The 26,236-nt window shown below is 38.5% G+C and overlaps 1 protein-coding gene across 2 annotated transcripts in view; it reads right to left on the minus strand.

Annotated features, from left to right (window-relative positions):
• ca10a (carbonic anhydrase Xa) overlaps nt 1-26,236 on the minus strand; it is a 374,229-nt gene that overhangs the window by 41,068 nt on the left and 306,925 nt on the right. For both annotated transcript variants that reach the window (XM_038277949.1, XM_038277948.1), the window contains exon 4: nt 23,863-24,048. In XM_038277949.1, coding sequence (XP_038133877.1) covers nt 23,863-24,048 — 186 coding nt within the window. The remainder of the gene's footprint in view (nt 1-23,862; nt 24,049-26,236) is intronic.

Raw genomic sequence — 26,236 nt, forward strand, 5'->3', positions numbered from 1 at the left:
TTACTACATCAAAAGCAATACCAACAGTTTTTTTATTAAACAGATGCCAATAATAATATAAAAACAAAAAATTCCATGACCAATTTTATCAGTTTTACTGTGCACCAATAGCATAGAGTGGTACAAGTAGTGAATGCAAAAAAAAAAAAAAAAAAACACACACACAAAGTCCCCGTTTGCCAAGCATATCAGGAATATCCGCAATTTTATTTCTAAACTTCTGAATGTTCTAGTGAGCATAAAAAAGAATTATAATTCAGGAGGTAAAATCATGTACCGTACTGGGGATACCAGTAGCTTAGCACTGCTTTGCAAAATAAATACAGTACCGCAACCTGCTCCATGAAATCCCTGTACACCATGTGGAGGTAGGACCTGTCAACCCAGTCTCATGGGAAAATGTACCCCCACTACGTTGGTCCACACTGCAAAACGTAGTGGAGGTACATTAATGGCCATTTTTTTGTGGTACTGTTACGTTTCTTCTGCCTATACGCTTTCTATTGTTTTACGTCCTAGTCACGTGACTTTCAAGATTCCAGCTGGGAGAAGAAAAAAAACATATACCGTATTTTCACGACTATAAGGCGCACTTAAACGTCTTTTTTTTCCCTCAAAATGTGCGGTGCGCCCTTTGGTGCAGTGCGCCCTATGTGTGTTGTAACTGCGACTTTTGAGATCACCTCATTGAGGAGATGATGAAAGAGTGGCTGAGGGAGGTGAATGTAAGGAGACCAGGTGTTTTTTTTTCCACTCATCACCATCGCTGTTAATATGTAACTCCATGCGTGCCCATCTCACAGCTGATGTGAAAAACATGGGGAAACAAATTAACGCTGTGCTCGCTGTTCAACCGCTCGACATCGGTGTGAACCGGACCCAGCAGGTGCAGCAGAAGCAGCGAGTTTACATGCAAAGTCAATGGTTGACGCGCGTATAGGCGCAGCAAAAGGTCCCGCAGCGCGTTTTGAGCAGCAGGCGCAGCGCGTTGGGAGCGTTTAAGCATCTGACGCACTGCCAACGCGCTGCTGCTGCTCGAGATGGAAAAAATGAAGTTTTGCTGCTGGACGCGCCGCATCAACCAATCAGAGAAGCTGATCTGGGAGCTGACAGCAAGACAGACACAGCGCTCTGATGACATATGATATTAACGCAAATGAAAAAGGCTGGATGGATGAGGAGATGATGAAAGCGTGGCTGAGGCAGGTGTATGTAAGGAGACCAGGTGGTTTTTTTCCACGCATCACCATCGCTGCGTGTCCATCTCACAGCCGATGTGGAAAAAAAAGGTGAATCAAATGAACGCTGTGCTCACCGTTATCCCGGGGGGTCTGACAAAGGAACTTCAACCGCTCGAGATTGGTGTGAAGCGGCCGTTCAAAGTAAGGCTGCGAGCGGCGTGGGAGCGATGGATGACCGACGGAGACCACAGTTTCAGGATAAGTGGAAGGCAGCGCCGGGCAAGTTACGCCACCGTTTGCGGATGGATTGTAGATGCTTGGACTAACGTGTCTGCTGGCACTGTTGTTCAAGCTTTCGCAAAAGCCGGCATTATTTCTAAGGACGCCGCGCTGCACGGAAAGTGACTGACAGCGAAGAAGGGGAAATTGGCATGTCTCATTTAGCGCAGCTGTTTAATTCAGAAACAGAGGATGATGACTTTGATGGGTTTGATTAATACTTTGTAATAAATATATGAATAAAGCACAATCATCTGTTTTGCTCCCGCTCTATTTTTCTACTGAAAACTTAATTCAACAGCAGCCTCTGGGCCGGGTCTCCTCCTCTTCACCGCGGTGGCTGGCAGGTGTTTTTTCATCTAAGTAATCTAAATCTTGCAGCTATATTTGCTGTGATCAGTGGGAATAAAGTAGTTTTAATATGTTTTTAAGTGAGAAAGGCCACCTGAAAACTTCATAATTGCAGTCAGTTCATCCAGATTATTATCCTGCATATACTATTTCTGTCGGAGGCGCTCAGACCCCCACATACCAGCGGTGCGCCGACAGTAGAAATCCCTTCAACAGCAGCCTCACCGCGGCGGCTGGCAGGTGTTTTTAATCTAAATAATTTAAACTGCAGGCACCAGGATACCGGTAATAAAAGCGAACATATTCCGTCGGCAGGTTTCAGGATTTTAAGTTAATTTAGGAGTGACCACAGCGCTGTGTCATCTGTGATGTGTCTGTCTCACGGCCAGCTCCCAGGTTTGATTAATACTTTGTAATAAATACATGAATAAAGCACAGTCATACTCAGTTTTGCCCCCGCTATATTTTTAAATACGCAGTAGAGGTATTTAAAGGTAGTAGAGGACATGTACCTGTATATAAAAAACGCACCCTATAGTCCGGTGTGCCTTATGTGTGTGTTAAATACAGAAATGGGACACATAACTGAGAGTGCGCCTTTTAGTACGGTGCGCCTTATGGTCGTGAAAATACGGTAATAGATCCACAAACCAGTGACATTTTTGGCAGATGGGTCAAAAGAATAATCAGGATTTGTGCAGGAGTTAAGGGACACTTACTTAGAGGTTCAGAATTGTATGGAATTAGCAAACGCAATGTTTTCTTATGAAATTAACTGCTAAGGCTGTCATGATTTTTCTCTGTTTTCTCTGCAACACCCCGTTTGTTCCTGCACCTCTCTGTACAACTCTCAGCTGGAATATTGTTACCACCTGCATGTCCCTTGTCTGCATCCTAATCACAACTGCTTCACATAGTCTCTAGGGTTGCCAGATTATCGAAAGTCATGTTTAAGTAAATGTCCAGCCATGTTTTCTTGCCTGCCTGCTTGATTGCGATCATATTTCCTCCTCCCTTTTTTCCCTGGTCTGGCTTGCACCTGTCAGATATTCTCCTTGTTCTGATCTCTAGACATTGACAATGCTTCTGCCTTCTGCTTGCTATCTTCTGCCTTACCCTGGTATTTTTCAGCCTGTATCTGTCATGATCTGCTCTAATAGCTGGCCTTAATTGCTAATATCATTCGGCTGCCATCTAATTACTCCTCATCTCATCCACCCGCGGTCGGTCCAGCCCAGCTATCGAGTTCATATAATTATTTGTTTTCTGTTTGTTTTCTGTTTCGTCTGTTAGTTAGTTCCTGCCAGCCAGTGGAAAGAGAAGCTTTTGTCTCGTCTCCTGATCGTGTCCTGTTCCTTCCCTGCAGAGTCTTCAGGGTTTTGGCTTGGAACTCGGGGAGGATCAGTTTTCCCTGTACGCCCTGGCTCCAAAGAGGAGACCAGTGTAAAGTCCTGTTCATTCTGGTTCAACGTCTTGTCTCTGTTTTCCTCTCAACCACCGAGTCTGCCCGTCTGCATCTGAGGCTGCCTGTTTGCACCTGTGTGTGTCTCTGTTGGACTCTGAACCTGCCTGAGCATTCTGAGGATTCATGGAATACTGGATCCTACTTCTCCTACCTGATCTGTCTTGCCCGGACTTGGATCAACGTCCTGCAAGCTCTCTGGGGCTGCAGCATTGGGGACACTGTATGTGACGCATGCTGCGTCGGTTGGAAGCCCATCGACTCCACGCACCTCTCATGGACTGGTGACGGTGCTGGACTGGGCTATCAAACCAAGTAAGTGACTATCACAGATAATCATCTCCTGCCAGAATGTTTTTTGTTTTGAACTTTCCTAATGACTGTCTCACCTTGAGTACTGGGTTCACCTGTTCTGTTTTATGACAGTATCTGATTCCATGTCTCCAACATGTGTATATATTTTATCTCTTTTTATTCTTACTTTTTTTGTCTTTATTATATTGTGTAGTTGGATGTGTGTATATATATATATATATATATATATATATATATATATATATATATATATATATATATATATATATATATATATATATATATATATATATATATATATATATATATATATATATATATATATATTAGGGGTGGAACGTTTCACAAAATCCACGGTTCGGTTCGATTCACGGTTTCTGGTCACGGTTTTCGGTTCGATTCGATACATGTTGATTGTTACACCGAAATCCCATTAAAAAAATTATAAATTGCTGGGTGCGTGGCTTTGGGGGCGGTCGTGCCTGGCCCCTTCTGCCCTGGGGGGTGGGGGGCTTTTAGGTGGCCATGCTGTCTGCGCGGCCCCGCTCCTGACATGGCTTAGCACTGCCTCTCAGTTTTAACCGCAAACAACACATATTTTACACATAGCCATGAGCGGGGGGATGAGGGAAACGGGATCCTTTGATGCCCTGGCCTCCCGGGCGCTGCTGGGGGGGAGGGTGGTGGCTGTTCCGTGGGCTCAGGGTCACGGTTGGCTACGCTGCGGGGGGTCGGCTGGACCCAGGGGGCGCCTGTTCTGCTGCGCCTGGGGATGGGGGGCGGTGGTTGGGGTGGCGGGGGGCGGCGGGGGCTTGGGGTTCGCGGAATGATGTTTAGGGGTTCCTGTATAGACGCACCAAGGTACTGTGTAAGTGTATCCTTTTTTTATCTCTCTCTCTCTCTATATATATATATATATATATATATATATATATATATCTTTCTCTCTCCATCACTCTTTTTGTTTTTTTTTCCTTTATCTCTCTCTGTTCCACTTTCTATCATTGCCTCTTTCAGTTTCCTTTTGTCAAGCCCGGCGATACGATGTAAAATGTTGCTATAAAAATGTGTAATTAAAGAAATAAATTAATTAATAAAATAATAAATAGGTTCTCAAGGGGAACCCCCAAGCTCCCCTTGGCAAAGCAAAATCTGTTCAACACAATAAAGCAACCAGACTACCATTCTGCTTACTATGATGCTGGACAGGACAAAAAAAAAAAAATTTATAAAATTAAATTTATGAAATTAATGAAAAAATCCCCCCAAAAATAATGGATTGTAATTATTTTAAATGATCCGCAGAAACCCTGGATCATTTCCGTATGTTTTGCTGCTTTGAATTTAATCATCTCGCGCATGCTCTCTACCATCTCCAAGGGACTCAGAGGGGAGCGGACGAAGCCACAGTGGAGGCTGTAGGCTTTGCTTTGAGCAGCCGGTCTGGAGCGCAGCGGGGCGGAGCGGGGGTTGCTGACGGAGTATGAAGGATTTCGGGGTTAGCATGACATGTTGCTGTTAGCATAAACAAAATGTGTTGCACAATGCTTGCACACTGTTGCACTTTTATCCACAACTTTCTTTCCGCTGTCATCGTAGGTCACTCTAAATGCAAAGCGCTCCCATACAGCAGACCTATAAAGTGCTGCTGGCACGTCTTCCAACTCCTGTTTTTTCCCACTCGCCAGTCCGACACAATTCTCCACAACAACTGATTTTTTTCCCTGCTACACCCGGCTAAGCTGCTTCGCTTCTTCTTCTTCTTGTTTACTACTGGTAGTTAGCTTTGGTCGCAGCACTGCCACCTTCTGCTCTGGAGTGTAATCGCTTCCTCTATGAGAAAAAGGAGCAGCGCATGAACCGAACGAAACACACGCGAACCGAACCGAGACAGTCGAACCGAACGATTCTGACGGTTTTCATAAATCGTCCCATCCCTAATATATATATATATAACTGTAACTGGAGCGTGTAACAAAAGTAATTCCCCTCTGGGATTATTAAAGTATTTCTGATTCTGATTCTGATTCAACGAACAGATTCAAGCCCTGTGTCCATGCTTTGTCCCAAGCTCTGTTCCCCAACATTTTCTCTGGGTTTCAATCAAAGATTTGTGTGCTTTTCTAGTGAAAGTTCTGGAGGAAAACTTCCAACATTCAACCAATGAGTCACTGTAACTCCCTGGGTCCTTATATATACTTATTACAAATGCCAGAAACACAAAACAAAGAAAAAAGAGATGGAAGTCATTGAAGACATTCCATCAATGCACTTCTCCATTACCATCTTAAAAAGGCAGGGAGCATTGCTACTCCTTTGGGAAATCTGCTAAACTTCTGTGTATAAATCATATTGGTATCACAAAGGCAATTTCTCTTAACCTGTCCTTCTACTATCAGGTATTTTTTTTTCCAGATTTGCAGTCAATAATGAACAACCACCTTGAAACCGATAAATGACATTTTTAACTGAAGATGCTTCCTGGTTGGGAAGCGAAACATCTTCAAACTTGGAAACCAAGTCCAGTGGATTGTTTTTTTTTTTTTTTTCTGGAATGACTATGACTTGGATGACTGAGAATCTTTACCAGCAACTTGAGCTCTGGGTTGGGCAATGCATAGCTGAACTTACTGGCTTAACTGTGAGGCTTGCAGTAATGGACACAAAACTTGATGGTGCTAAAACTTTTCTAACCACTATTATGGATCTATTTGTCTTTCCACATTTACACTGTTAAACTCTTTAAAGTGTAGTCCTTAAGTGAAGTCAGATCAATTAACTATGGATGGATTATTCAACTTCTGTGGTGTGGCCATAGTCAGTGTAATTTAATGCCAAAACATCTGACAATGAATTGAATGTCTTTGTAACCCCATCTTTCCATTCCCTTGATATGGGGTAACCTGTAAAGCCAAAGGAAAGCTCAAACAGTTAAGATGTCAGCAGCTAAAATGGGTAGGGTATCAATCTACTCTAGTCTTGCCATTACATCCATTGGGAGATCCGCTGAGATAAAGGGTAGGGAGCACCTGGCCATCTTCACCCTCGAGTTCTAATAGGGTTTAATGTAAACAATGGATAGGATGATGTAAAATGAGGGTTTCTGATAAAACGTTGAGATTTTGGTGACCTGAAACCCTAATCTATAAGGCTCTAACACTTTATCCCCTAAATTGTTACAATCTGGGCCCTTAATGCTTTTGAGAGTTTGGGGCTATAAGGTTCATTACAGAGAGCTTTTCACAAGTGATTGGCTGAGTTGATGTGCTGCATTTTGTTTCTAAGGGGTGCTCTCCATTGCTTCAAAGCGATTCTTTAATTGCCAATATTTCTTCTGCCATTAATTTAGCTGTGCTGTCAAATCACAGTATTAGTGACCCACAAGCATTGGGGCTTTCATGCACTCCTGAACAATGTGCCTATCATTGCCACATTTAAAAAAAACTTTTGGTCAATCTTTAGATAGTATTTGCTGATTTTAACCTCAACAGTCTCTCCTTTTTAGATATGGCTTTTTTTTTTAGTTTTGAAGTTTTCTCTTTTCATTTTTTCTGCTTCTTTACCTCTTAATTTTAACTTCAGCTAAATTCTCTCTCAAATTATTTGTTTGCCTCTCTTTTAGGCACCTGCATACTACAGATAATTTGGTATTTGTGCCCCCAAAATGTCACTGCATGCAATCAATCTTTGTTGTTCTCCATCTTCTGTTTATCATAGCTGCAACAAAAAGTCAAAGAATTAGGGCATTTTTCATATATAAATTAAATGTTTTCTACTGTCATCAGAAACTTTGTCCCTTTTAAACTTGACATTGTCTGATTGTTTAATGAGAGCTTTGTATATGTGCCATTGGTTTGGGGTCTGGTTGAGTTTGTAAACTAGATTTGTATAAAAAATAATAAGGATTTTCAATATAGTGGTAATGTGTGGGAGGGTAGATGGTATATAACAGTTACTTCTTACTGAAACTAAGCTAATGCTTTAACCCCAGATCTGTGTCTTGGCACTGACCAAAAGCTTGTTGAAAAATCGCCCACCCACACGTCATGGCTCACTCACAACAGATTAATATATGGAAGGTGTATGTAGTAGTAGTACAACCTAGTTTCTGCTGGAAAACTATGCCTAAATATAAATCTGCTCACTATTCTAGACTCTAAGGATGAAGCACAGATTAAATAATTGCAGACAACTGTAAAAAGTAACAGAAGTCAGTAAATTTGATAATTTCAGCTTGAAAACCTAATACTATTTCACATTAATAGATTGTTTCTCCCTTTAGTGGTTTTGTCATTATAGTCTTTACCCTTTAAATTATTTACCTTAGTTTCTTAGTTTTAAATACATTTTTGCTCTAGCAAATACGTACATAAAAAAATGGTTTGTTCTTTTATCCTCTGTTTGACATTACTACAATGTGTGTCTTGCATTGTTGTAGATCTTTCTCTTATTTTATTTTATTAGTAGTCAGTATATTTTGGACAACAATCCCTGCTGGCACACAAAAGCAATGATAGACAAAATATTTCACCTTCATAATGCAAAACCCAGGTGGGTTAAACAATAATTAAATATTTCACCATGAGTCTTTTGGCACATTTATTTCAGACTAGATATGTGAAAGCTCTCTTATTATAACTTGGTACACCACTACAATATTAGTATGTGGCAATTACTCCCTTGGCACAAACACAGATATGTATAAAATTCAAAAAGTGTTTCTTGCATAGCAGTGATTCTTACATAACGTGACTTTTTCAGTCTATTAGTGTAAGAGCCATTTGAGTTGATCATGTTCTGAGTTTTATTTCTGAGTTTTCATTAGTCTTATTTCCATTTTTGTGTTCTAGTTATTTATGATTGTATTTGAGTTTGTAGATATTTTTGCCATCTTGTATGAGTCTCCTTTTCCCTAGCTCCCTTCTTTCCTCTGTTCACACCTGCTTCCAATCTTCTAATTAGCCTGGTCTTTGCTTCTCTCTCCCATATATTCTCCTCCTGTTCAGTTACTGTTTCCTGGTGTGTCTTCATCTCTTTGCCCCCTAGTTGTGAGTATTCCTTGGTACACATTTTTGTGGATTTATGTTTTTGGATTTTTGCTTCTGTTGAACTTTTTCGGATACTAAATGTTCAAGCTCCTGTCAAACCTCCAACTCACCATGACATACAGTAGGTGGTCAATATAGATAGGGGTCCATTGTCTTATATTTACCGACTCGCTAAGAACAACCTCCTTCTTTACACATTTCAACACTTAATAGGGTGTTTTCACCTATTTCATACACGATGTAAGAAGGAAGATTGCCTGAGATTATTTGCTCGTTGAACTTGAGCAGGAAACTATATGTTCACATACTACAGTATAATGCAGTTGTAGACCTACTGTAAATATATACATATGTGTCTGTTTGTTGTTTTTATCAATAGTTAACAGCAAATCTCTGCAAAGTGTCAGGATATGAAAAATGAGGTTATTCAACACTACCTGTGCATGGAAAAAAATGTATGTCTATCCTGCGAGGTTCATTGTATTGCCCCTGGCCTTCAGCAGCATAATATTGTAAGACATGATCATTTTAAACACAAAGATGGTAATAATTTTCTGATCTCACCTAAACGGCTTCCAGCTTTTCATTTCTCACCTCCATAATCTTCTCATCCTCCCTTGCTGGCAAAGAGCTCGGCACATATTGTACAGGCAGATATAAATAAGCAAATGCAAGAAGAGAGTAATTATGAAAAGCTCAGCTGGGGGAGTGCAGAACGACAGAACGTCTATAAACGCAATCAAGGCGAACATGGACGTGATTGGGGTCCTATGCTGATTTAATTTAGTATTTTATTTTTTTTAGGTGAGAACATCAAAAGCAGCCTAAAGAATTTCTGTGCACTCCCCAAGTTACTAATTATGTAAAGATTGCTGCTGGGCAATAAAATGGCTAGTATGGGCCATAATAAAGTGAGAACATTTGCCAAATAAAGAGAAGAAAAGAGGGAGGGAAGAAATAGAGATTGTAATTGGATACAGTAATAGTTAAAGAAAGAAAAGAGAGGAATAGCTATAGAGTGGGGGGGGGGCAGATCTGTGTCCCGCAGCACTACATCATTTATCACAGTGTTCCTCTCTTGCACCAAACTTTGACCGAATTTAGTGACGCCCCAACCTATTTAGCAGGTACAGGCAATCCAGATTCAGCAAGAACACTGCATTCTGATATGTGCTGAACACATGCAAAATAATTCTACAGAACAGAATGTGAAACAAATGACAAAATTAGTTGAAAATGAAAGTCTTCAGGAGTTTTGATCAGCTGCTCCTGACAGTGCCTAAAGCAAGGCTTAAGCTCAGAGGGGATCGAGCGTTTTCTGTTGCAGCTCCAAAACTCTGGAATGCATTGCCGCTGCACATTAGACAGGCCACCTCTCTGTCTCATTTTAAAACTCTTCTTAAAACCCACCTCTTTTCTTTGGCTTTTAACACCATGTAGAGTGTTGATTTTATGTACACATGTTGATTTTATGTACACATGTTGATTTTATGTATACACATGCATATTTTTATCCTGTGCGGGCAGTGCTTTTATTTTATTTTATTTTATTACTTTTATTTATTTTAGTTATTTTATCTTTTTGTGCAGCACTTTGGAAACCTTGTGTTTATTTAAACCGTGCTATATAAATAAAGTGGATTGGATTGGATTGGATTGTTTTATTGAGCAATAAGTATAGGAACAAAATTACAGACTGACTCTGAGGGTATTTGTCACAAATTGAGAGATGTCGAGGGATAGCTAAGACCAAGAGATAAGAACCATACTGCATTACGCTTAAATAGGATTTAATGCAACTGTAGTTTATTTCATCCTGCAGTTGGGGTATGAAAATTAATGAACTATGTGACTTTATACCTGGGGAAAGCCTAGTGTTGAAAATAAATTCAGCTTTCTGCTGTAGCATTATCTTGTGAATTGTGTTGAAAAATAGTCTTTGATTTAAGCAATAACAGCCCCTTTTACCTTGTTCTGTTGAACACAGAAAATACTGTGTTTTAGTTTAAATGAGAAGACAATGTGGTTATGAAGAAAAATTCAATTTTTTTGTCTTTTTTTTTTTTTTTTTTACCATATGTAACCCATATTTTACTTTTTCATGGCATTCACATGGATAAAATTTCAATATTTCCATCTTTAAAAAAAAAATCCAGACAGCGCCACTTTCATTTGTGGTACTAAATGGGATACACATTCAACAGTTTTTAAAGCATCCAGGCTCTGTGCATTCATGTAGCATTTTATCCCTATCTTATGTTATCATCCAGGCTCTGACTACTTATTCATATAGACTCCACTACAGTGGTCACTGCTCCACCAAACACACATGGAAAAAGGTTCTGCTCTTTTTTTTTTTTCCACCTTTCTTCATTTTGTCATGTGATGATTATATAAAATTGTGTACTCCTGTTGCTCAGCAACTTATAATAATGATGAGATGTCAAAGTCTTCCATAAACAGTGTGCTACAGTGTGATGTCTACACTGTCCTTCTGTGTATGTGTTGCATTAGAACCAAGACAGGTTCAGACTAGATTCTGATGGTGGCTGCATTCAAATAGTAGTCTGAAAGAACATCTTTCTGTGTTGATATGGTCATTTGTTTTGGATTTTTCAAATGAGTAAATACCCCTTTAATTTGAATGTTTAAGCTTATTTCCAAATATTCTGATAAGTTTAACACTTAAGGATGCCATCCACTTCAACATGTTTCACTCAATCTTAGAGAAACAGATCCTCAGCATAACAAATCTTACCATGTGTGCAAGATGAATTGTTGTGAGATTTGTGAATTCCAAAAATCTAGAAACATTATTCTTTCCAGAAGCCAACTGATGCACTAGCCTTGATACAGAAATGTTTTGGACTAATGAAATGCAGTAATGAGTATGACATCAAGGCTGAAAGCCTAGGCAAAACAAATATGGTTGCAAGGGTTTTAGCTTGAATACCCACTATTTATTTTTGAAAAGGAAACAATTTGTTTATTTTTCAATTGGAAAGCTGTTTACTTGTTAGTCCAGACTAGATTTTGTAAGAGTTTGATCAGTAAACTGCTAAGTGAGAAGCAAATCAAAAATGTGATACGTCACAACTGCTACTCCTGATAAAGCTCAACATGTGCCACTTGATTTAATCATCACCTCGAAGAATTTTACTCAATGTCCTTCCCTTTTGTGAACACTTTTCATAGGAGACTTTCCAGATGGATACTGTGTAGAATTCTAATTGAGCTATATCGACCCGTCAGTCTTATGTAAGGTTAGAACACATTTGTTGAAAAAAAAATACAAGTCTTTGAACAACCTGTCAGCCTTACAAGTCATTTGGGTTGTTGTAACTAGTGCAATGTTTCCTTATAAGACCTAACATGAGTTGGTTTGGTCACCTGTTTCAAGATAGAAATGGCTGTAGTAGCCCGTAGTGTATAAAGTAATAGTTTTTAAAATATTAGGTATTAGATAAATGAAAGGTTAATCCACCTCCTTTGTCCTGTGATAGCTTTTTAATGTTTGATACAAACGGCTTTATTTAGACCTCTTACAAATGACCTTTTTTGACTCTCATTACGCTCTTTTGGCTGTGGACTGAACATACAAAGGCTTTATGATCTTGAGATGCCTAGAAATGCAAAAGTTAATAAGCTAGGAACTTTAAACCGGTGGTAAGGACCGAAGATATCTTTTGAATAAGAGTTAAACCATCATCAGAAAAGAAGAAAATATGAATGTCGCTTTTCTTTATCTAATTATGACTAAACTTTGGAGATTTCTTTCAGATCTCACCTACTGCCCTTCTCACTTTGTAATGTGGCAAGATACACTTGGGTTTTCAAGCCAAGTTGTTGAAAGACATGGGTGTCTGTGTAATGTTATATTTAAGGTATGGACACTGACATGCTCAGGAAATGTTTTAACATGGTAGTGTATATTTGAGTTGTATCAGCTTAGTTATTTCTGGTTTTAAACTGGAAAAACAAACAATCGAAAATATCTAATATTAAAAAATTCTACTATATATTCTATCTTTTATATCTTCAAGTTAAATTCAGGGCAACCTTATTGCCTTATTTTCAATGGTATACTGTCCTAGTAAAGAGTTAAGGGGTTTTGTCGCATTAACAAGCCAAGCTTTACTAAACTGAAGGGGCTTACGGCAAAGCTAAATTGGGTGTTAAGGGTTCCTTGGACAGAGATCTCTGATGCTTCTGGGGATTGAAGGCAAATTGTTTCTAAGGGTCGTGGCAGCCTCTTTATGGCATGATGGCTGGATTGGCCTCAAGGGATACGGAAATATGAAGACAGCAAGTCGATAGCAGAGGGAAGGTGTTCAGTGCTGCGTATAAATGTTGGGAAATGACACTCTTCATCCCAGCTTTCATCTTTCTGCAACCCTCCCTCAGATTAACTGAAGCATGGACCCATAAAAACCAACAAACGGACCTCCACTGTCGCCACTATGACCAATGACAGGCAGATTATGCATTTTCTGCTTCAGCGAACTGCTTTTCTGATATGACTGAGACAGACAGAATCCTCTTTTGATCCATTAGTTGAAGAAATGTAGTTCACATTTACTGATAATCTTCTAATTTGAATATTTTGTTTTCATTAATATTTATTTCAGTTGGCATTTCTTGAGAAAAATTAACCAGACACTGATGTTCTGATCTGAGATTAATCCAAGTTTCTCAGAAATTAAGATACCCCAGACAAGACGTGGGCGAAATGTGCCCTATAATAGTGATTAATGATAATTAGAGGAAGAGAAAATAAAATGGAATGAGCTTCCACAGCAACATCTTTGTGATGATAATCTGCCGCAGCAATATTAGCTCAATGCGATTTTCCATCTGTATGGCTCTGGTAGAAAGAGGACACACAAGAGATGTTTCTCCGTGATTGATGGGGATTTTAAATTTTTGTAGCAGCTGCCTGTGGCGAATCCTTCTGAGACACTTGACAGGATTTGAATTAAATATAGCTGGATTGTTTCTTTAGCAGTGAAAAGGAGTCTTTCATTCTGTGAGGATACTTGTTGGAATATTTTTGATGTTTAAGGGGTGTAAACTTCAATTCACACTCATACATCTAATAGTTTCCTGTATTAGTTTAGTCCATGTACAGTTGCGGTTGGTGGGGGCTCCAGCTAAGCATCTCAGTTGGAGGGCCCATGCACAGTTGACAGGTTGCAACTTAATCAAAAGTCAAAATAGCAACAAAAAGGACAGAAAATCCTCCTCAATTGTTACATTGCCTGACATTCATTTCACGTACTTAATTTATCCTTAACCTTAATATTTACGCAAGACTAACCTTCCATCCATCCAATATCAATGTTGTGGTGGGCTAGTGCCTATTCCGGCAGTATATAGGCAAAATACGGGGAACACCCTGGACAGGTGATAAGTCTGTTGCAGGTGATCACAGAGATGCACTAAGACATAGACTGAGTCCCAAACTGACCCCTAAGCACTAACCCTTAACTATCAAATGCACTTGCAATGACGTCACAATCGCGGCTGTGGATGGCAACTTGATTGAAGGTGGGGGGGTATAACTGAGAATGGGAATAATAATAATAATAACTTTGAATTATATAGCGCCTTTCAGGACACCCAAGGTCGCTTTACAAGAGGTGAAGTAAGGGGGGGTAGGGACAGGGAGGGGGTTAGGAAGGGTAAGACTTCTTCCTTCCCACAGGAAAGGAAAGCATGGCATATGGCAACACAGTGATTACCTCTAGTGCATGGTTGTAGCTCTGTGGCACAGGGTTCCAAAAATTTTAACATTTGCCCCTTTCTTAAAACAAATATGTATGGTCAGATAAAACAATTTCGATGAGGATCTTCCCTTTTATGGTTTTTTTCATATACCTAACAGATTTTCTGTCATTGTGATGAAGTTGCAGCAAGATTTGCATTGATGCAGACTCGCCCTACCCACTACGTGGTTTGGGACGGCCTTTAATGTGGCGGACCCTCCGTGGAAAACCGTAAACCGTAAATGGAGGGTTAGTGCTTAGGGTCACTGTTTAGTGGCCGGTTTGGGATACACGTGTACGTAAGCACAATTTAGAGACACCAATTAACCTAAAAGTGATTATTTTAGACCATGGAAGGAAGCTGGAGTATATGGAGAGAACCCATGCATGCACAGTGAGAACATGCAAACTCCATGCAGAAAGACCCCATGCTTGGAATTGAACCCAGAATCTTCTTGATGCAAGGCAACTGTGTTACATACTGCACCACCGAACAACCTTGAAATTGTTAGTTCACATCATACCTCTAAACCAACCCCTTTTTAACAAATAGAGGTCTGCCAATGTGGTGCTGACAGTAAGACCCTAGCCTAGATGTGAAACCAAGATGTTTCTTCATCTAACTAACTTCTTTGCACCACCATGGAGCCTGATGCATACCCATACTTATACTTGTCACCTTCTGATTGTCCAGGTCTGGATCATGGGGGCAGCAGAGATGCTCAGACACCTCCTGCAGCTCCTCTGGGGGAAGCCCAAGATGTTCCAAGGCCACCTGAGAGACACTGGGCTGTGGCCTGGGCCTCCTCCTAGGAAGAAATGTCTAGAAAATTTCCCAAGGGAGGCATCCAGAAGGCATCTAGTACAGATGGTACCCCCTCAACTAGTACCCCCTCAACTGGTACCACGTGAACTGACTCTTTTGGATGGGGTTTTTCCAGCACTCATTTCTCTTGTTCCCCTTTGGCGACATTGGCAAGAATTTTCCTTTTTTTCTAAAGAATCCAATAAAAGCTGGATCAAGCACCAGTTCTTGTTTTACTTTTGAACTGACCTCTCCTGGATGGCAGAGTTCCTCACCCTATCTCTAAAGGAGTTCCCTGCCACCCTTGTATCTAGGATCTTAATATTTTGGTCATCACCTGTAGACTAACTGGTAAAATTAGAGCTCTTCTTTTTTGCTCAGCTCTGTCTTCATTACAAGACATGATGTTGCTGGGTAAACCTGAGCCTTGACCTCACAGTGGAGCCAGACCTGGGGCTAGTGCCTGGTGGTTGTGTTAATTCCAGTTGGATCAGACAGCACTGAGCCCAAATAAAAGATGTTCATCTCGGATAGTCCCATCATCAGTAGGGCAAACGATGAGGATCTGTGCTAACAGGATTTGGCAGGAGTCAGAAGTGGAGACTTTGGCAAACAGATTAACCTACACAGGTTCTGATGTATAACCCTTATGGAAAAAAAAAAGGAGTGAAGCATCGGAATGCTGTGCAAAATGTTTAGTATGTCGTCCATCACTTCTCTTTGCTTTGTGTCAAATTTATGTCACCTTATTATGTCTGTACTGTAAAAGATATGTGGATTAGAGATGTAATATTAGTTTTTCGAATATAACCTAGATTACCTATTAAATCCGTGACTGTAATATATTGTATTAAGTAAATGCATTTCTGTGTGCTTTCCGTTGCGGTTGATGTGTATTTATTTTGAATCTGGTTTCTTTGTAGGTTTGTTCTCATCACTCCCAGAACACCAAACAAATGACAGATAACACAAATCACAAAGACTTGCTAAACTCTAGGATTTGCAAGAATACTTGGAGTACTAGATGGCCAAAGGCTCAATTATAAAGCAGGAGCAACAGATAGATGTTAAATCTACATGAATATGGGCACTATATTTTCTTGGTATTGCAGGAATAAACTCAGAAAAAAAGTTTTAAGGATACCAAATGCATCTTTGAATCAGGTATTATTAAACCTGGATTTGTCACTAGTCTTCACAATTCATAGGAATTTCCAGCAAGATGTCTTCAAAATATTCTTACCCCTGCTTTGGGATCATTCTCAAAATGGATATTCAGCATAGTGCAGCTGTAGTGCTAGGCCTGAAAGCACAGAACAGTGGCCGTGTCTCTAGGTAGATAAAGATTTACAAACCATAGAGGATTTTAATTGTGTCTAATAAAACTACTATCAAAGGACGCCAGTCTTAATACATTTGGATCTGCTTAAATTATTGCATTGCAATGAATTAGTTTTATTATCAATTTACTTATTTTTTGTAGGGGAACTAAAGTATAATTCAAGATGTTTCGCCTTTTAAAAGCCCTACAATAAGTATGTAAAGTTACAAAACTGCAATACAAACTGTCTAAAAATATGTACCTTATTTATGATGATAATCCATTAAACTAAATATAAATTGTGTGATTCATAATTTCAGTATAATAGAGTATAGAGTTTTTCAATCATACTCATCAAAAGCAAAACAAGAACTGGTGCTTGATCTAGCTTTTATTTGATTCTTTACAAAAAAGGAAAATTCTTGCCAATGTCGCCGAAGGGGAACAAGAGAAATGAGTGGTGGAAAAACCCAAAAGTACTTTCTTGAAACCAACTCCAGCAAACATCCTGATGCAGTAAGTGTGGCCTTACTGTAACATGGCAGTGGCAGAAAGATTAAATGGACAAATTCTTTCCTGTGATTGATCACCTGTCCCAAGTTTCCTCAAAGTAACAAAATCAACCAAACAGCAGCACTGCAGAGGGAAAAAAAAAGAATCTTCAATGAATCTTTGATAAACTTAGTACCCATACAATTAAATAGGTTAAAAAAATACTAGTTTCCAAGATTTTGTTATGTTGTAACCCTATTCCTTCTGTTGCTTATATCAGAGGATAATAAAGGTGGCTGAATGTTCTCTCACTGTGCAAAAACATAAGTCAGCCTTGTGGAGAAATATTATTTGGAATATTTTAGCAGGATGAGCAAGGTGTTTCATTTTCAGATTAGGCGGTGAAGCAGCTTCAGGGGAGCAGAGCCAAACAAACACGCATACGCTAAATACACACACAGCCTTGTAGGCCATGCACACGCACACACACACACACACACGTGTATATGCACACAAACCAACCAGTTCACCATCACTCCCACATGTTGCCATTTCAGAAGGATATTCAGCTTCCAAAAGTTTTGATATTGCTCTTCTTGTTCATGTTTCAAGGGCGTGTATAGCCACCTTTCAATCTGCGAATAGAGAAAAACAAGAGCTGGGGATCAGGAACATCTTATTGGAGTGTAAAGTAACTAAACTTGTGTGGGGATTTATCTATGGGACAGAACTGTGACATAAATCAAGGATACTTTCTATTCAGAAAGAAAAAAGTTGGAGGTGTGCACTGTTCTTAGCATAAAATACAACTTTTAGTGATACATCTTTTGCCTTACATCTCATGCCTTCTCATTTTAAACTTCAGCCTTTATACTCAGTTATTATTTAGCAAACTTTGCAAATCAGCTGTGAAGAAAAAGGTTGGGTACAGCTGCAGTGGAAGTGTATATTTCAGATATACATGACCTCTATTACATGGCTTTGGGACACAAAACTGGTTGGAGGGGAATTTGAAACATCATCAACATTTCACAGTTAAAATGTAATAAATTATATTGATCAAACTTTTGGCCAGTGTGTGGCACTTTTGGCAGACCTTTAAAGTTTACAGCTTTTAGCCAAGGTCTTCCTAGACTTTCCCTCACCGGCTGAGTGCATCGAAAGTTTAAAGCTTAGTTCAGTTGACAACACTTATAAACCTCACGCAAAAGATTTAAACACTTGTACTTCTGCCCTAAAGGTAAATGTCATTGCTCACTTCGGCTACACTGTAATGCACTCAGTTAGGCAAACAAATCACTCTCATAGAGTAAATATCAGGGTAAATCCCTTTAAGAATTTAATATTTGCTTCAGAAAATAAAACCTAAGTAGAAGAAGATGTGCTAAATATTAAGTTTGAATTTTTGTAATGATTTAATTATATAACTAAAAGCCAAAGTATGAAATGGTTCTTTCTCATCTCCTAACTTTACTCAAAAACCTGCCAAGTCTCTTGACTTGTGCACTCATATCAGTAAAATTGGCATTCAGAGATAAGAAAATGACCATCGCTCTATTGGCGCTCCTTAATCCAAATTGACTTTGACTATTTATTAGTATCTCAGAGGTTTAATGGCAGTGAGTCTAAGTCAAATCCCATCTGATCATGATCTTTGCAAAACACCAATTAAGGAACGCAGAACATCTCCAAATAGTGGCTTGAAAATGTCCTCTTATTTATGCCTATGCTCATTCAAGTAGAATAGAATATAAATACCTTTTATGAGCATACCTTTCCCAAACAATTGAGAAATTTAGGCACTGCAGTGGCAAAACATGTGGATATAAGACAGCAGACTTACATACTGGATTAAATAATATGAAGAAAAATGAATTAAAAGACTAGAAAGAAAAAGAGAAAGAAAATCAGAAAGTTAAAACAATACTGTAACTAGAAGACAGACAGAAGACTATTTAAAGAAGGATGTAAAAAGACAAAAAATACCTTTCTTAAGTTGTACCAGTTCTTTTATAATTATTTAAGAAGCAGGTAAGCCTAAATTACTTCTACCCTTGGCAAACTGTTTTACATTTATTTTAACAAAGTTTTTTTCCTATTAGAATTGGAAACAAAGTTGGTTAAATAGATGAGAAGTGTGTCTCTTTAAAAAAAAACGATAATATAGAAATTTAAAGAGTGTGGATTTAAAAAAGAATTTTCTTAAAATTTTGTGTATTGATGGGATGTTTGCAAATAAGCAATGATTTTCTACTTACTGTTTGTGTGTGTGTGTGTGTGTGTGTGTTTTATTTATTTTTTATAAAAATCTTTTATTTGATCCCCAGCAAGCCAAGCATAATCACTTAATAATAGAAAATTCTGTTTCTGTATTATTCAATGTTGTGGCCTTGGTATAATGTTTGTATCTTGGTAAAAAGAAATGCAAGTTTTAAGCAAGTTATTGTAACCTGAGAGGAAAGGTCCAGGGCAAACACTGGCAGCACTATTTTCTCTTTATATCCCAGATTTCAAGCTGCATTATAATTGTTGTAAGGTATAACAGTGGATATTTTGAAGTTGGATTTGTCCCACATATCCATTTGAAAATGGAAATCTGCTGTCAACATAACCTTTCCCCCTTATTTCTACCGGCCTAGAGGACACTCCATAAAACCTCACATTTTAGCTCTACATATCTGTGAAATCTTTTTTCTCTGGCTCTGCAGTCCTCAAACACAAAGTTCACCCTTACAGAGTAAGTCAGGAAGTAAAGACAGAGGTGAAATAAAACATGAAAGGGGTGAAGGGGAGGTGATACACATGCTTTTAGGCTTGGATTTCAGAGCTCTCCATCCTCCCAAGGACACAGTAAACATGTTTTGTTGGTATTAGAATATCTCTCTCTCTAAGGGAGGATAAATGATTATCATTAATTATAATAAATTTCCCTGTCAAGGCTGCAATTATTTTGTTGCCACACAAATTGGTTATTCATATAATGATGCAGGCGGAATGCAGTGGCATGACTGACTCATGAGTCTGTTGAACAATCAAAGCCAAGAAAGCTAATTGTTTCACTCGTCAAAAAAATTGAGCATGCCAGAGCTCAGCAGTGTGAGTTCAGGTGTGTGCCGTGAGGGAGCTCTGTGTACAGAGTTAAATGCTGAACTGTCACCACCAAGACAACTTTATTCCTGCCCAAAGCACTGATGCAAAAATTGCTGCCACGATGTGAAAGCTCATTAAGAATGTCATATGACTCCCTGCAGGCTGTAGGTGTTGCAAAAAACCTTTGACAACCAGAATCAGGTGAAACGGAGCACATTAGCAAGTGCCTAAATTAAGAATGTTACAAATGTACAGGAGACGACAAGATGCAATTTTAAAGAGAAGGAAATTAGATGTGTCTAAAACATGTCATATAACACAATGTGCACTATATTGCCACAATTATTAGGTAGTCTATCTTCACCTGCATATAAACTTGAGTGACACCCCATTCCTAATCCATTGGGTTTAATATAATGTCAGTCAATGCTTTGAAGATATAACTTCAGTTTTTTCAGGAAGACTTTCCAAAAGGTTTAGAAGTGTGCCTCTGATCATTTTTGACCTTCTAGAAGTGCACAGGTCAAACACTGGTGTTGGAGTAGTCTTTGGTCTAATTCTTCCCTCCAATTCAGTCGGCTTGATTCAGAGTGACTTAAAACATAAAAATAAAAATTAAAGGGAATTTACCAAATGTTAAGTGCCATCCATTTATCTTCTGCTGCCTTTTTGTCAGGGTCCCAGTAGTCTATAGGCAAAATGTGGGGTTCAACCTAGACAGGTCACTAGTTTACCACAGGGCAGCACATACAACCATGCATACACATACAGTACACCAAAGGGCAATTTAGTTACCCCAGTTTTTGGACTGGGGTAACCAGAGTAGGAAGCCAGAGTACACAGAGAGTACTTTCACAGGGATAACATGAAAACACTTAATGCAGAAAGACATTAGGCTTGGAATTAAACCCAGGACCTTCTTGCTGCAGAGCAACAGTTCTACAAACTGCAGCACCGTGCAGCCCAATGTTAGATTAAATGTATTCATAAGACTGCAAATAGGTGCAAAGTAGTTTGACTTCAACCCACTGAATGCAGCTTAGACATGATGGACATCAGACCCCAACAAAAATCCAACCCCAGATGGAAAAAAAACAGAGTGCCTAAAACTCTAGCCAAGTAAATATATATCGAATCATCATGCTATTGTAGATGTATCAGATATCACACATCTCCCTATATAAATAGGAAGAATTACATACTCTTATCTCTACATTTATTCATAATCTGTTCAGATCTTTAAAATCTGCCACAAATTTTAATAGATATCAAATTTTTATAGATATATCGATGGGTGTAATAATACCAAATAACCTCTGGTTTTACCACAAAATGTTTGTTAAAGCCCAACAAATTCTGAATGACACCTTGCAGTCTGGATGCTGAAATGAACTGAGTACAGGTCTTGGCTCTCTAAGGATCCCTCCACATTCAATTTAGCTTGACTTCACTGGTTGTAATTCAAGTTACTCCAAAGAGGGGCTGCCTGTATCATTTTGAGTTGTACAAAATTACATGAAATTGCAAGAAGTGGGGTAAAAGCAAGCTTGGCAGATGACTAAAATGGACCATGAACTGCAACATCCACTGAAGCTTGAGCGTAGCAGAGCAAACCAAAAAATAAAATAAAATAAAAAAATTGCTGAAGACATTTAGTCATGGACAATTTCTATCACAGTACAGGCTCATGAAAGAAGGTTTTTGTCCCCTTTCACATTCAGTCTTGTCTCACATAAATATTTTCAGTTCAAATGAAGAAATATCAAACAGAGATAATCTGATGGCAAAAATATATCCCAACCAACCGAAGGCTACGTTAAAAAGTAAATACTTCCTAAACCTGATAACTGGTTGTGCCAAGATTAGTAACAACTATGGGTATCAAGTAATATCTGACGGCTGGCACTGAATATTTTATCTGGCTCACTTTTATTTGCAAAATTGCTTTATTCAGTCATATTAGAGGGTTTTGGAGCATAAACCGTCTTTCCATAATAATTCAACTTACGGTAGATCTAGCTTCCAAAACTTTTTTGTGATTTTAAACTTGAGCTGTTACAGTTTTTGGTTTGGATCACTTTGCTACTGTATAACTACAGCTGAAGTCTGGGGTTATAAAGTGAAAATCAGGAATTCCCCTTCTGCATATTCTGCAAGAGAGCAGACTTTATGGTAAGCTGTCCGGGTCACTGAGTGAAAACCTCTTAATATGAAATGGCTCTGAATGCTGATTAATCAAATCCAGTTAAAATTACAAAAACAAACAAAAACAGAATGATTCTAAACTCTTATTAAGCTTATTTATGATTATAAACTCTTAATAATCAAGCACTTTCCTGTTTAATTTTGAAAAGTGTGTAAAATTGAGACTAAAAAATACACACCAATTATATACTCTTCCATATTTCCAAATGACAGCTTTTTCAGTGGTGATGCTACTGACAATGGTAAAAATGGCTTTTGGTCAATACTAATTACATGGCTTAAAAAAATTCAAAAAACAAACAAACATGTTATTTCTAAGAAAAGCTAATGCTAATTGGTAAGGATTTTATATTTTGTGAGAGCTATAAAAAGGTTTTAACGAACACTAATTCTATATAACCTACTATAAATAGCTGGGATATGTAAAGGCAAAATATATGTTACTAAAAAGGAAACCCAGAAATATTCATTTCTCCAAGGGTTATTTTCTCCCTGGTGTCATCATAGTCCATAGGAGTGAGGTTAAGAGCTTGACTAGGAAACGGCACATCAAAAGTGAAAGAGCCCTGATTGAGCCCTGAGATATCTGCCACTAAGGCACTAGATCATTTAAGTCCTGTTAGTGCAATGAGGGCCCCCTTTGTATACCAACACATTTCACTGACACTCGACTGGATTAAGATCTGGGCGATAACATTCTAGAAAGGTCACGTTTGGTCTAAAGCAATACTTAGATAAAAGAATAAATACAGGCAAACTTGTTCCATTCTCTGGTTGTGGCATCCATTTGCCCATTGTTAACACTTTCTCAAGCAAATGGTGCATCATGACTATAGTACAGTGCATTTTGAAGCCTTTCATTCAGACTTAAATTTCTGCTTCGCCCAATTTTAATGTCTAAGAGATCAATTTTTAGGATAAAATCTCATTATAAAGTCTAACATATTCTTTTTCTGCCAGGAGAAACATATGATCAGTGTTCTTTACTTTCTTACTCCTTATTGGCCATAATGTTATGACTACATTTAGGCACTACCTACATTGCTCATTCTTGTGTAACGGATAATGAGTTAAATAGAAAAACAGCTTTCCAGCTTGCTAAGTATAGGCACAGGGAGGTTTTCTACACCCATGCATACCAAAGTTTAAAAGTCAGTAAAATTGCAGATCCTGCTCTTCAGAGCAAGGGTCCACTATTTATGGTAAGCATCTTCTTGTCAGTCCGACTGGATTCTCTAGAGCAGAGCTACTCAGTTGTGGTATTCCAGGTCCAGTATCCTGCACTTTTTAGATGTGTCTCTGCTTTCTCATATTTATCAAGTAGCTGAACGACCCCATCAGCATGTAGTCAATTTGTCCAGAGTCCGGCAAATCAGCTTATTATTTAAATCAGCTTTGTTGAAATAGACATATCTAAAAAGTGCAGGACACCAGACTTAGTAGATCTCAGGTGAGGAACTCTTCTCTAGAGTATTCTCATTGCATTGACAATTTCTAATTCCAATTCCAACATTTTGAATGCAAAAAAAGAAAACAGCATTCACACACCTCTCCAGAAAAAGCCTGTCCGTTGAGCAAGTGTTCAGAGCCCTGGCCGTCCTCACTGCCGAAGTGTAGTCGAATCTCCTCCAGACGATGGCTGTATGTCATTGGGCCTCCGGAGATGTTAACCAGATGCTCCTTTTCGAGTCGCAGAGAGACATGACGGCCAGTGTTGTACATTGTCCCTCCCACCTGGAGTAAAACAGGTTTAGAGTTGCTGATTACAGTCTTGCATGGCAACATCCCCCTTTAGCAATGCCTACAGCATGGTTTAAATAGAATGCAATTATTCACATTATGTAAGTTCAGTGGAGGAAACTATATTTTTGAAGGTCTATTTTGGGATTGGATATTTTCCTTGAAGATGTGGTTGCAGCAAAACAATTCAACCCTCAGTTACCATTCAGTTTAAACCAGTCCAAAACAACAATAGAACAATATAATAAAGCTACACAGGACAGCAGCAAAATTATCCATCCATCCATCCATCCATCCATCCATCCATCCATCCATCCATCCATCCATCATGGATTTTAAGATTGTATTTCCTCCTAAAATGGGTCTATTCATGGATATGTACCAATTCACTCATGCCAGAAACAATAATATCTAGGTAACCATCCAGATCGGGTTCATTAAGAGTGTCTCTCTCACACCACAAATTAATGTTTTTGGAAATTGTTGGAGAGCAGATTTCAATCACTCTGTAGTGCCAATTTAGTTAAAAAGAATGAATAAATCTGCCCTGTGACAGACTGGTCACTTGTCCAGGGTGTACCTCTCCACTCATCCATAGACTGGCCGATATAGGCATCGGCCCATCCATGACCCTGACGGAATAAGCAGGGACAACGAATGGATGAATAAATTCATCTCATCAGCACCCATAAAGTCAGGACTTTATGCGTAAAGAGAATAGAAACAAGTCAAAAAATCATATTGAACAAAAATAAACAGTACATTTTAAATGTAGTCTTCAATTTCATTCTCTGATAGAACATTTATGTCTCCTAATAAACACAAATATAAACATAAGTTAAGTTCCATCACTAAAATATGTGTTTACCTTCCAACAAAACAAATGCTTTACAATCTTTCTGCTATAGATAAGCCAGGTATTACTGAAAATACTTAAAGGAACCCATATTAAGTACGTTTAAACTAAAATAAAATAGCTCACTAATAAAAACAATGCCATAATAATTTTTGCGTCATTGGGTATTCTTTTTAACATGGCCATTTGTTGCTCTATTCAACTTTGTTAGCTTAACCCTGCAGTTTTATTTAAGGCTGTTAATAAAAATGATTTGTTGTAGAGTAAGGCCTACCTTTTTCAGCCATGGTTTAAATATGGTTGTTGTTTCTCCTACAAGCATCAAGGGTACAAAACAATCTATTTATTTTTTAATAAAATACTTCTTGATTGGGTATTTTTACCTCTCCATACTAGCCCTGTCAGGCTGTGGTGATAAATGAATATTTCCAAATGAAATATTGTTGTTCAACTGAGCATAAATAATAAGTAGACCAAACTGGCTTGCACTAATAAACAAAGTCATTTTCAGACTGCAAGCTTTCAAGTCCCCCACTGGTAAAGAAAATACATGGATGGAGTTTTGGAATGGAAAAAAATAATACTTGCACAGTGAACCAAAAACTTTGGCTCGGATCATAATTACTCTCCTGATCAAGCTTTGATCAATTGAATATTTATATCTGAATACTGTTTGTGATGTTTTCTTTGTCTGATAAAATTGATCTTCTTTCTGTCTGAAGTCTGAACTTTAAAAGTAGAGATTAAAACTGTTCCTATTTTTTCATGAAGGTAATGTTATTGTTTATGCAACCACTCAGTGGACTTTAATTTTTGACTTTGTAACATCAACAGAGCTAGTTAGTTCCAAGTGCTGAGCTAGTATAGAGAGTGAAAAAAAATAAAAATCTATAGAGAAATAAGTAAAAAAAGGTCATACTCAAAACATCACAAGAAATATTCATTATCATAGAAGGCATGTTTATTTATTCATAATCATCAGCTATTTGAAGGTAAGCATTGCTATTCAAGCCACAGCTTTGGATGGACCTAGGTGCCCTTTTGTGCCTCTTTGCTTTTCCTCCACCCTGTTCCTTCTCTCCTTATACCATAGCCTTTCAAAATGATCTCTCCTTCCCTTCTTTAAAGTCCTCAAAAAAGAAGTCTGCCCACACTTTGTAAATATTTTATAGACGCTCTGGAAAATCAATGATTTGAAAGGATTTAGTGAGAGTAGGAGGGAGTGATGTAAAGAGAGATAAGTAAAGTGTGCAGAAGGAGAAAGGTGTGTTGAGTATAGTGCCCAATGAGGGAGATGAAGCAAAGTTACAGAAGACTGAGCCTTTT

Source organism: Cyprinodon tularosa, unplaced genomic scaffold (assembly GCF_016077235.1).
Source record: "Cyprinodon tularosa strain WSP-4 unplaced genomic scaffold, ASM1607723v1 ctg136, whole genome shotgun sequence".
NCBI classification, from domain to species: domain Eukaryota; kingdom Metazoa; phylum Chordata; class Actinopteri; order Cyprinodontiformes; family Cyprinodontidae; genus Cyprinodon; species Cyprinodon tularosa.